This window comes from Panicum hallii, chromosome 3 (assembly GCF_002211085.1).
Source record: "Panicum hallii strain FIL2 chromosome 3, PHallii_v3.1, whole genome shotgun sequence".
Lineage (NCBI taxonomy): Eukaryota > Viridiplantae > Streptophyta > Magnoliopsida > Poales > Poaceae > Panicum > Panicum hallii.
In genome coordinates, this window is record NC_038044.1 from 14,904,915 (window position 1) to 14,916,901 (window position 11,987).

Here is an 11,987-nt window from a genome sequence, read left to right on the forward strand (position 1 = left end):
CTAACATTTCCGCTTCTTCCATGGTTTCCACCTTCCGGGAGTGCTGCTATGCATGCCAGCCACTTCCTATGTACAGTAGCTAGCTAGACGACAATCGAGCATACAATAAACCGTTCAGGTGCTGGATATTTTGCCTAAAAAAGCAAGACACGGTCACACGAAGAAGAGCTCCGGTGCTCTCGTAAAAGAAAGGAAAAAACTGGAAAACCATCTATAATTCTCTCTATATAAGCCTCGCCAAGCTTGTGAGAACAACCCTTCGTGCTCCTTCGGTTAAGCCCACCGTGTGCAGCACCACCAATATAATGGCCTCTGCCAAAGAAAATGTTCCTCTGGCGCCGCAGCCACAGCCTCGGCAAACCAGCAACGCGCGTCCCCCGCCGCCGCAGCGGCCTAAGGTGGCGAACGGCGCCACCGAGCCGGCGGCGGGCGGCGGCGTCCTCAAGTGCACGTGCTTCCGCCTGCCCAGCCGCTCCAAGAAGCAGCCGTCTCCGCCTCCGCCCGCCGTGAAGCCCAGCAGCGGCAGCCGCGGGAGCGCCGTGGCGCCCGATGACGTGCCGGCTGCTGCGTCCCGGTCCCGGTCCCGCGTCACCTTCCGGGCCTCGGCGTCCCTTGCGACGTGGTGGCCGGCGTCGCCGTCCGCCGCGGCCTCTGCCGGCGCCGGCGGGAGCGCCGCTCCGAGGAGGGCGTCGGCGTCGTCGGCACCGCCGCGGAACGCCGCCGGCGTCCCGAGGACGGCGTCGCCGTCCTTCTCGCATTGGCGCCGGTCGCTGTCGCCCCGGGTCATGCCGCACGGCGGGCGCGCGTCCTTCTCCTTCCCCGCGTCGCCGGCGTCCGCGTCGTCCAGCTGCATGAGCACGCCCAAGATACCGCAGGGCTTCCAGCAGCAGGGCTAGGGTGGCTCGTGGCGCTCGGCCGATCTGCAAAAAAAAAACAAAAACAAAAAAACTTATCATCTATTTACCTTTGAAATCAGACAGGATTTGTCTTGCTATCAGTGCATGAAACAAGTAGGAATTTGCTGTCTTAGTTGGTGTCAGGATCGATCGTGAGTTTACTTTTTCTTCTTTTCATATGAAACTCGACCAGTCCATCGTGGGTTCGTGAGTTTTTTGTTTAAGATACCATCATGGGTAGTATTACCTTATTTCCACATATTTTTTTGTTTGACCCGGATCCAGTAGATGCGCGCACGCAGAATGGCCCAATCTATCGACGTGATCTAACATGGCCGCCTGCTCTTCAGTTCCAGTATAAATCTACGAAGATAAGCTGCGCGCACGCACGAACTGCTGTCCCCTCTGCTTCTCACTCGATACCCAGTCAAGAGTCAATGGCGTTGAACATCGCGGAACCGAAAGAATCCGTCTTGTCATGTTTGGTCTATCTGGGCCGATCGTGTATTCGTGTGTCTTCGTGTGTCGCGCGGCTGCGGCGCTTTGCTCTGCTGGTGCGCGAGTGGCCGCTGAGGCAATGCAACCCAGCCCACTAGGGCAGCGATGATGATTTCAACAGAAGCCCAGACCAAAAGGCCTAAGCCCATTAACCTTACTGTAGCATCGCGAGGCCCAAATACGCAAGTGAACGAAATTCTCGAATAGTTGAGAAATCCGTTCCTCTCAAAAAAAAAGTTGAGAAATCCGTTAGCCCAGGCAGGATTATTTACATATATTTATACATCTTTATTTTCATGGTTTGTTGTAGAAAAATTGTTTGGATAAAAAATTACAAATCCATCTATGCTTATATAGCCGTTTCATTTGGTGGAATGTCCCCTACCACCAATTAAATTGGATAATTGATGGCATGCCCTTGTTCTACGCCAATAATCTTAAATAAATTATAACCTTTTAATACAACTCGAATGGAGATTAAATTTATATAAAAGTTGTAGAGATTCATAAGATCAAGAACTTTATAACTAATAACCGTTCGAATATGGAAATATATTCATATGAACTTTGTATCAATTATTTTGATACCAATATGACATCAAACAAAAACCCTGTAAAGCTACGACGTTTTTTTTTTATCTTCCCCCAACTTCTATATAAAAACTTTTCTTCGCACGAGGTACTTATGACCTTTTGAACCCTGCCGCTTGACACTGCCTAACACAAACAAGCAGACAAAACACGTTTACTAGCCCGCCAAGTGGCTGAAACCCGCGGACAGGGACGATAACCCACCCAACCACCTATCAAGTTATCAGGCCATCACGGCCCCACAACCGCAGCTCCTCTCCACCAACCCAGCACGACCTGCCAGGCTGCCAGATGGAAACGCCAATAGACAGCTCGGCGCCCCACCCAAAAGTCCAAAGCACCACAAGCCACGCAGTCACCTCCATCTTCCTCGAACGCGCCGGCGCGCCTCGTCTCACCGCGCCGCCTTGCCCAGCCGCCGGCGACGGCGACGCGCCCCGCCTCCGGATCCGGAAAGGGAGCGATGGGGGAGAAGCGCGCGGTGCTGGTGGGGATCAACTACCCCGGCACCAAGGCGGAGCTCAAGGGCTGCCACAACGACGTCGCCCGCATGCACCGCTGCCTCGTCGAGCGCTTCGGCTTCGACGAGTCCGGCATCCGCGTCCTCGTCGACGACGGCTCCGGGCCGCAGCCCACGGGGGCCAACATCCGGCGGGAGCTCCAGCGCCTCGTCGGGGACGCGGGGCCCGGGGACCTGCTCTTCTTCCACTACAGCGGGCACGGCACGCGGCTGCCCGCCGAGACCGGGGAGGACGACGACACCGGGTACGACGAGTGCATCGTGCCCTGCGACATGAACCTTATCACAGGTGAACTTTACTTGCGTGTCTTGTGCCTTCTGCTGCCATCAATTATGGGTAGGAACAATCGAGAAGTGGGGATCAAAGGGTAGGTGGGATCTGACTATTATCAGATTCTTACGTTTGAGTATGACTTAGCAAGCTAGCATTTTGGTAATGCCAGTACATGGTTGGATTGGTTCCGTGTGACTACTTCGTCAGAAGTGGATACTTCCTCTGGTCATATTTATATGACGTTTCAGACATCAAGTTTAGCTTGAATTTGTTGTCTGAAAATCAGTGGAGGTAGTATAGTATAGGTAGCAGTAGCACAAAACATTTCAGATGTCTACTCATATTCCCGTACCCAGGATTTGGATGTTTGAAACACGAGGTTCTTGGATTCTGTAGTCAACCCATGTGGTTATGGTTAATTTATCAGAGCAATCCTGCATTGTAAATTACCAGGCCGATAATGCATTCCTCAATGGCTGAAACCATCTCTTCAAGCGGCAATTCGACCACCGTGAGAACGACGAAGTCAAATGTTAGCTAGTGACCATTTGATGGCTGTGGAATATTTCAGGGTAGAACAAAAATCCTTTTAAGACCTGTCAGAAATACCGTGCCTGATTATAACGTTCTGGGTGCCCCATTCATGGAGGTATAGTAGTAACTAATCCACTTTTATGCACTGCAGACCAAGATTTCACGGAGCTTGTGCGAAAAGTCCCCGAGGGATGTCTATTCACCATAGTATCTGATTCGTGCCACAGCGGTGGACTGCTTGACAAGACCAAGGAGCAGATTGGGCACAGCACCAAGCAGAACCAGACCGAGCGGTCTGATTCCGGCAGCGGCGGCTTCCGTTCATTCCTCAAAGGGGCTGTCCGGGACGTGTTCGAGTCCCAGGGAATCCACCTGCCCCGCCGTAGCCACCGGCAGAGCGATGACGGAGACGATGGTGACGAGGAGCCCCGCTACCTCGACACAGCAGATGCCCATGTCAAGAACCGGTCTCTGCCTCTCTCGACATTGATCGAGATACTCAAGGAGAAGACCGGGAAGGACGACATCGACGTGGGCTCGCTCCGGCTGACGCTCTTTGACCTCTTCGGGGACGACGCCAGCCCCAAGATCAAGAAGTTCATGAAGGTCATGCTGAACAAGCTCCAGCACGGCGGCGTTGTGGGCTTCGTGGGCGCCCTGGCGCAGGAGCTCCTGAAAGCGAAGCTGGACGGGAAGCAGGAGCAGCTGGAGCCGGCCATGGAACAGGAGGTGCACAGCGAGGAGGAGGTGTACGCGGGGACGACGGCCAGGGTGCCGAGCAACGGCGTCCTGATCAGCGGGTGCCAGACCGACCAGACCTCCGCCGACGCGACCACGTCCAAGGGCTCCTACGGCGCGCTCAGCAACGCCATCCAGACCATCCTCGCGGAGCACGGGGCGGTGACCAACATGGAGCTCGTGACGAAAGCTCGCAAGATGCTGTCGAGGCAAGGGTACACCCAGCAGCCTGGCCTTTACTGCAGCGACGAGCACGCCAGTGTGGCTTTCATATGCTGAAAGCATTTGGTTATGTCGTGATCAATCTTTGTACACTGTCACTGTCTGTGGACTATGGAGTGTTGTGGGTCGGTGGCTACGCTATTGAGATCTGGAAATAAAGTGTTTCTGCACGAGATAACATGGTTATAGGACGCATTTTGTTGCCGGCCGCAACCTGCCACGCCGCAGGTGCGGCGGCGCCACAATCTGTGGCGTGAAAATTTGCCGCCACAATTGTGGTGAAAAAAAGGCCGGAACAATGTGGCGCCAAAATCAAAGTAGCAACCAAGCAACCTTTTCTGCAGGGCCGCCTAACTTGCGGCTTGGCGGAGTCTGGCGGGGAACCAATCACGCCTATAGTTAACCATTATCGGCACACTTGGTTTAAGTCTTCTCAGAAACACTAGCTCTACTCTCCTTTTAGAGACTATGGCTATGATTGGTTAGGTGGATAGAATGTATCCTGGCCCTGGTAGTGCAAGGCCCCCGTTAGCCTGGATAGCGGAGTACATCAGGCTGTGTTTGGTTGGACGCACAACCACTTTTGGCCTGCTGAAGATTGTGTTTGGTTGGTTGCATTGGATTTGGGACTGCATAGTGTAATGCAGGCTTGGCTTGTTTGGTTGGACTTGGCTGGCGGTCGGCCCACCGGTTGCAGATAATTGTAGATCTGGGAACCTGTCATCTCTTGATCAATAAACTCAATAAACTCAAACAGATCCCTTACTACCTTGTTCAAGTGAACATCCGTAAAACCCTTGTCCGTTTTCACTCCCTCACCAACCAAGTCAGTGAAGCAGCGCATCACAAAACCAGATATAGCACTGGTCCAGTTCACCCTGCCTTGGGGACCAGCATTGCCTTGTGCAACCGCAACCACCTCTTCGGCATCACCAGCCACTTGAGCAGCCCCAAGATCTGCCATTTCCTACTTTCTCCAATTCCCATCACCACATACAGATTAGCAACCAAATAAGACATACAAACCACATACAAAGCTCTAGACATTTGGAACAAAACATTCAATCGTGTCACAACATACAGAAAATTAACCAAATGAGATATCACCAACCATTTAGCCACGGTGAATTAAGATCCATACATTACATCATGACCAGCAAAGCTACTAATGTTCACAAATAGAAAGGAAAGGTACTGAATGAGTTCAAACATAAACAACAAAGGTCCCTAATTCTAGCACATCCCTATTCTGCCACATCTGCTCAACCCGTGTCCCTTTTGGCTGCCCAGGCACCATTGTCCATTACTATATCATTAGGAATAGCCTCATTAGAAGGGTTTGTGGGCCAATCTTCTTCTGGTGGGATGTGTTCATTATGGCCATGCCTTATTATCCAGTTGTGCAGGATACAACAGCCAAGGACCAACTTCATCCGAGTCTTGTATGGATGGAAGGGCTGTATGGTTGGAAGGCCTTGTTGTACAAAATCTTGAACCTATTTTTCAGTGTACCAAAGGCCCTCTGAAAGGATCGATGGATCAAGAGGGGGGGTGAATTGGGCCTTTTTCAATTTTTCAATTTCTAAAATAAGGTAAAGCAACCTTAACCTACGCAAAGCTAGAAAGGCACCAATTCACCAACCGGGTAACTAAAACTATCTACGCGAGCTAGGAAGATAAAAAGAGGTAACGCCTAATAAGGTAGAGCAAAGTAATGATCCCTAAATTAAGCACATGAATAAATTGCATGAAAGATAATGCTTGAATAAGTAAAGGGGACAAGAGACAACCGGATTTTTCCCGTGGTATCGATGTGTTGGCACACACCCCTAATCCACGTTGTGACACTCACAAAGAGTATTGTCACCTCCCAAGTCACCAAGACGAGGGCGCTCACTAAGAGTCTCCGTTCACCATCCCGGTGTGGTGGAGATCAAGCCACGTACAATCTTCTTCTCCGGGCTCCCACAATCCTTGGCAAGCTCCGCGAGAATCACCTCGATCACCAAAATCGCCTAGGTGATGCTAATCACCAAGAGTAACAAGCTAAGGCCCTCACTTGAGCAAGAACCGATCACCAAGAACGGATGCACACAAGCTTTTCTCTACTCAAGTGCTTAATCTTGCTTCTTGAATGATTGAATGAACAAGTATGTGAAATGATGAAGCTCAAGGTGGCTCTTGACTATAGTATGAGTGTTTGGATGTTGCCTGGTGTCAAGAGTAGTAAAATGACCCATTGGAGGGGTATATATAGGCAGCTCACACGAATAGAGCCGTTGGAGAAAAAAGCTGCCAGAAAACTGCGTAGCGCCGGTTAATCCGACGTACCTCCAATAGTCATCGTCGGTTTAACCGGTGAATGTAAACTACCCCTTCTGAAAACTAGCCGTTACAGCTTGGGCAGATTAACCGACGCATCATCGGTTTAACCGGTGAGTGTAGTTGTCCACTGATCAACTGAAAAACTAAGTCTCTGGACAACTGCACCGACGTCCAATTTCAAATATCGTCGGTTTAACCGGTGTATTGATTTGTCCAGACTCTGCTGACCTCGTTTAACCGACGTATAGAAAAGTTGAGGCGTCGGTTAAACCGGTGTTAAGGATTTTTCCTGATTTTGCCTTTTCTGATTTGAGTCTTGAATAAAATCCAAATATTCTTGAGATATAGATTGAGAACCACTAATTTGAGCTTCTAGAAACCTGAGTGACCATTGTGTGCATCCATTTTCAAATGACCATGTCCATGCTCAAGTTACTTAGCCTAAACCCCTCTTAATAGTGCGATCACTACAAAACTATAAAACCTATACTAACCTAAGTGTCCTTCTCAATCTTATGACACTTAGGACTAGAAAGATCCTTAGTCTTGTCATATTATTGAGTTGAAAGCCGAGATCGCCTTTCTGAATAATGAAAATTAGGGGCATCTTTGACATATGACCAAATGAGCGATAATGATCTATAAAGCTGCACAAACTCATTAGTCACAATAATGGTTGTCATTAATTACCGAAACATACCTTGAGGGCCTAGATGCTTACACCCTCTCAACTGTTACCCTCAGTGAGGAATGCCTTAGATTGAACAGTTCCCTTGCATTCTGAGACCTCCTGACACCGTACTCCCTTACGACCCCTATATGACAGAAGAAATCCTAGCCTCACAGCATAGCCTACATCTACCAGGTAGAATTTCCCTACCATATAGGATAAATTGGAATCATAATTGATCATTAACCTAAACTATCTAAGGAATATTTTTGGTGCCTATTACCTTGAGGTACTTTCAGACCCATCCTTTGAAGTGCATCAGCTAAGATTAGAGCATCATGAGCGGTTCCATCCCAACCAGCTAGGATATAGGTGAACCTTAAATCAAAATCCACAGCTGCCAGAACATTCTGGGTTGTTGTGTGCTTTCTTCCTAGAAGGGCAGCATCTCTGGATTTAACTGGCACTCTTGCTAGCACATGGGTCCCATCAATTGCATCCACACAATCCTACATTAGAGCCATGGCATAAATTATTTGAAGCATATACTATTATGGACAGTTATGCTCATGTTCAAACCTTAGAAATAGGGGTTCCATCTACGACTGTTCTGGATTCTGGTGTACAAGTACAACGGTGGAGAGTGGCAGAATCATCTCAGATCTAAGTTCTCCTAGAACTTCTTGGAAATACCTACTTATTATTTCAACGGACCTTAAAAATGGAACTTGCATGCACCTAAACCTTTGATTGTGGCCTACAAATCGAAGGAATATTGCAACCTGTTCTTCTACAATGTAGTGGAAACTATCTTTGAACGGGCCATGATTGTAGAACAGATCACAAAGCTAGAAGAAGCGGGCCTTTTCATGCTAAGCTGAATAACATACTGGGTGTCATTGGAATTGTAAATGAAGCTTAGATTTTTCTGTCTCTGCTCATCTCTAGAAAGCAAGGACCATAAAAAATTAGAGGTCTAGCAGTCAACTGGCGCCTAAACCTAACCATCATCCATGCACTAATGATAGAAACTAGAGTTTGCCCCCCTGAGAATCAATTGGCGGTGCCTACTGGCAACATCATCCATAGCTATTACAAACATAAAATTTCTTGTATTAGATGGCAGTGCAAAAACCAGTACTACAATAGAAAAAAATGGCAACCATCAACAACATGAACAACTACTAAGGTGTGCAGAATACAAGCTGGGTGATGATGCAACAAGCAGTGGAACACAAGATCTACACCTAAGGCTAACAAATCTACAACATTAAAAGAGAGATCTACGATATTGGGTACCAGATCTAATCGAAAACACACACTAGCAATACAGCATAAAACGGGCGCAACAATCAAAGGGCTACAAGCAAGACAACACAAACGACACAAACCGCCAGCTACAACATTAGAACACAGAGAATGGGGGTGGGAGGGAGCATGAGATGCAACACAAACAACGAGGAAGGCAGAGCGGTTCCTCGAAGCCCTACCGTGGCCACTAATTTACAGTCTCCAAGAAATCATGCATTTGCTCCATTTCTAAGGGAGTGTTTGGATCCAGAGGGCTAAACTTTAGCTCGTCATATTAAAGAGAATTCTATCATTTAGAAGTATTAAATAAAGTCTAACTATAAAACTAGTTGCAGAACCTCTAGACTAATTCACGAGGCGAATCTAATAAGATATATTAATCCATAATTTGCGGATGGTTACTGTAGTATCATTGTTATAAACTATGGATTAATTAGATTCATTAAATTAGTCTCGTGAATTATACCTACATGTGCAAAATATTTTATAAATATATTTTATTTAAACTTCTAAATGATAATATTCTCTTTAATGTGATGGGGCCTCGCCTCCGGAGCTAAATGGAACCTAACATACAACATTTAATGGAGGGAGTACAAAATGTCGAAGACCTTATGTCTGAAAGCCGATGCATTGGAGTTGGAGGCTTCCTCCATAAATGACACATGTTTAGCTCGTTGTATCATAGGAGTATAATTTTGTCCTTCCGCTAGACCAACTATTTTTTTGCTCCTACTCGTGCTCTGCATGCAACCTTTGCTAGCCCACCGACATTCGAGATCATTCTGCAACAGCGTCATCAGCGAATTAAAAAATGCCGGGGGCAATGAATGCAACGCGCGCCTCGCACTCGGAGCTCCACCAACCCTCGCAACGAGCTGCCAGATCGGCACCGAGGAAACGGCAATGGACAAGACAACCCGTCGCGCCACCGACCCGATCGAGTGCCATTCCGGCTGCTCCACCAGCCCACCAGACGAGGCCACCACCATAACAGCCAGCGCCACCTGCGGGCAAGCAGCGCAGACGAGACGATGGGGCAGGCGGCCATGGGGCGGAAGCGCGCGGTGCTGGTGGGCATCAACTACGTCGGCAGGCCCGACGAGCTCAAGGGCTGCCTCAACGACGTGGCCCGCATGCGCCGCTGCCTCGTCGACCGCTTCGGCTTCGACGGCGCGGACATCCGCGTGCTCGCCGACGCCGACCCGTCCACGCCGCCGCCCACGGGGGCCAACATCCGGCTGGAGCTCGAGCGGCTGGTGGCGGGCGCGCGCGCCGGGGACACGCTTTTCTTCCACTACAGCGGCCACGGCCTGCAGCTGCCCGCCGAGACCGGGGAGGACGACGACACCGGGTACGACGAGTGCATCGTGCCATGCGACGGCAACCTCATCAAAGGTCCGGCTCTCACTCTGATGATGTGCCTTTATTTGTTGTTAGCGTTGTCCGAACTCATTAGCTGGGAATCAAACGGTGGTTGATACACCTTTTGCATCTGATAGCACTGTGGTCAATGTAGGATTAGATTCAACAGGTTTCAGACCAATACGTCGGCCATGGGCTCTTGAAAATGGAGACTCAAAGCCCAAAATTTTATCATAAAAAGCCTTTGGATTGTTGACATTTCATATACAGCATTTGGGATTTAGTATGATTTTGAACCAAACTCTAAATATTTCTACGGAATAACATTCATTCATACACACCAAATGGGGATTTCAGATTTGAACGGGATATTTTAAGAGCATCTCTAACAGCGGAGTGAAATTTCTAGCTCTAAGCTCAGCCTACTTATATATTACACAGATAGGTTCTCCAATGGTAATTAGCTCTAAGCCTATCCAATACATGTTTTTTGTTGCATCAGAAGGGATTAATATTTGCTCATGGCTTTACAAAATCACTGTGTTTATTAATGAAGTACACATATTGCAAATTTCTGGTTATAGTATGTAATAGTGCCCGCATCCCTGAAACCAAGCTAGATTTAGTGAAGCGAAGCCCTGATCAGGGTTAAACGTGCTACAACATGCCATTTCACCACCTGACATGTGGCAATGGCAACCTGCCCAAGTCCCAGTTACCATTTTATCTTGCCACCGTCTGCTGATGGTAATTGACTTGTCAATTGACACTTTTCAAGATGGCACTAAAACGTCTTGTACGCACTGCAGACCAAGATTTCAAGGAACTCGTGGCAAAGGTCCCTGATGGCTGCCTCTTCACCATAGTCTCGGACTCATGCCACAGTGGAGGCCTGATCGACAAGGCCAAGGAGCAAATCGGGAACAGCAATAAGCATAACAGATCCCAGCAGACGGGGGATCAGCAAGAAACGCGGCCACCTTCCCGCACTTCCGTCGTAGGCATCATCCACGGCGTGATCGAGTCACTAAGCATCCACCTCCTTCGCCGTGGCTCCCCGCAGAGCGGCCACGGCCAGAGCAACGGATCAGCCGAGCTGGACATGAAGACAGAGGTAACCTCGCACGCCAGCGTAAAAAGCCGGTCGCTGCCTCTCTCGGCGTTCATCGAGATGCTCAGGGAGAACACCGGGGAGGACGACGTCGGCGTGGGCACGATCCGGGCGACGCTGTTCCGCCACTTCGGCGACGACGCGAGCCCCAAGGTCAGGAAGTTCGTGGAGGCCATGGCGGCAGGCAAGCTCCGGCAGGACGGCAAGCTGCTGGAGGGAGACGACGGGGGGCAGGTGGACACGCGCAGCCGGGCCTTGGCCTCGGGACAGGAGGCGCGCAGCCGCAGCGTCAAGGAGGTCTACGCCGGCACGGCGGCGAGCGTGCCCCTGCCTCGCAACGGCGTCCTGATCAGCGGCTGCCAGACGGAACAGACCTCGGGGGACGCGACCACGGCGGAGGGCGTGTCCTACGGCCTGCTCAGCAACGCCATCCAGACCATCCTCGCCAGCAACAAGCACGGGGCGGTGACGAACAGGGAGCTGGTGCTCAAGGCGCGGGAGCTGCTGTCCGAGCAGGGGGTCACTACTCAGCAGCCCGGGCTTTACTGCAGCGATGAGCATGCCAGTGCACCTTTCATATGCTGAAGGCTGAAGCATTGGTTGCCTCTTGTAGACTGCAATCTCTGTACAATGTGGCGACTACGCTTTTGAACTTGAGAATGGTAATCTCCATGCAAAAATTTCATTCTTTGATGATGTACTTAATCATGTAATTGGTACATTTGTTTCAGGCTTTCTAATGTAGTAAAGAAAAATGGCAAAAGTTGCTTCCTCTTTAGATAACTAACTTATAAAAATGCATTTTCATTGCTAGTGCGCACTATGACTATGGAACTGTCACATCAAGATGCCATCAAGTAGATGGCTACTGCCATGATTGATCAGCAAAGAGTATTGTTTGTGTCAATGTTAATCTAATTGGTGATACAAAA

General features: G+C 49.4%; 2 protein-coding genes across 2 annotated transcripts; both read left to right on the plus strand.

The window, feature by feature from the left end:
* Window positions 1-305: 305 nt before the first annotated feature.
* LOC112885265 (wiskott-Aldrich syndrome protein homolog 1-like) lies at window positions 306-896 on the plus strand. The gene has a single exon (XM_025950923.1). It carries the CDS (start codon window positions 306-308, stop codon window positions 894-896), a length of 591 nt encoding a protein of 196 aa, XP_025806708.1.
* Window positions 897-2,139: 1,243 nt separating this feature from the next.
* LOC112885266 lies at window positions 2,140-11,805 on the plus strand. The gene is made up of 4 exons (XM_025950924.1): window positions 2,140-2,794; window positions 3,465-4,315; window positions 9,548-9,977; window positions 10,754-11,805. The coding sequence occupies exons 1-4, from the start codon at window positions 2,449-2,451 to the stop codon at window positions 11,638-11,640; spliced, it is 2,514 nt and encodes an 837-aa protein (XP_025806709.1). The 5' UTR covers window positions 2,140-2,448; the 3' UTR covers window positions 11,641-11,805.
* The last annotated feature ends 182 nt before the right edge of the window (window positions 11,806-11,987 follow it).

Coding starts and splice junctions, on each gene's coding strand:
- LOC112885266 (XM_025950924.1), top strand. CDS start 2,449: ATGGGGGAGAAGCGCGCGGTGCTGGTGGGGATCAACTACCCCGGCACC. Junction 4,316..9,547: donor GCGACGAGCACGCCAGTGTG/GCTTTCATATGC, acceptor CTGCTCCACCAG/CCCACCAGACGAGGCCACCA. Junction 9,978..10,753: donor CGACGGCAACCTCATCAAAG/GTCCGGCTCTCA, acceptor TACGCACTGCAG/ACCAAGATTTCAAGGAACTC.
- LOC112885265 (XM_025950923.1), top strand. CDS start 306: ATGGCCTCTGCCAAAGAAAATGTTCCTCTGGCGCCGCAGCCACAGCCT.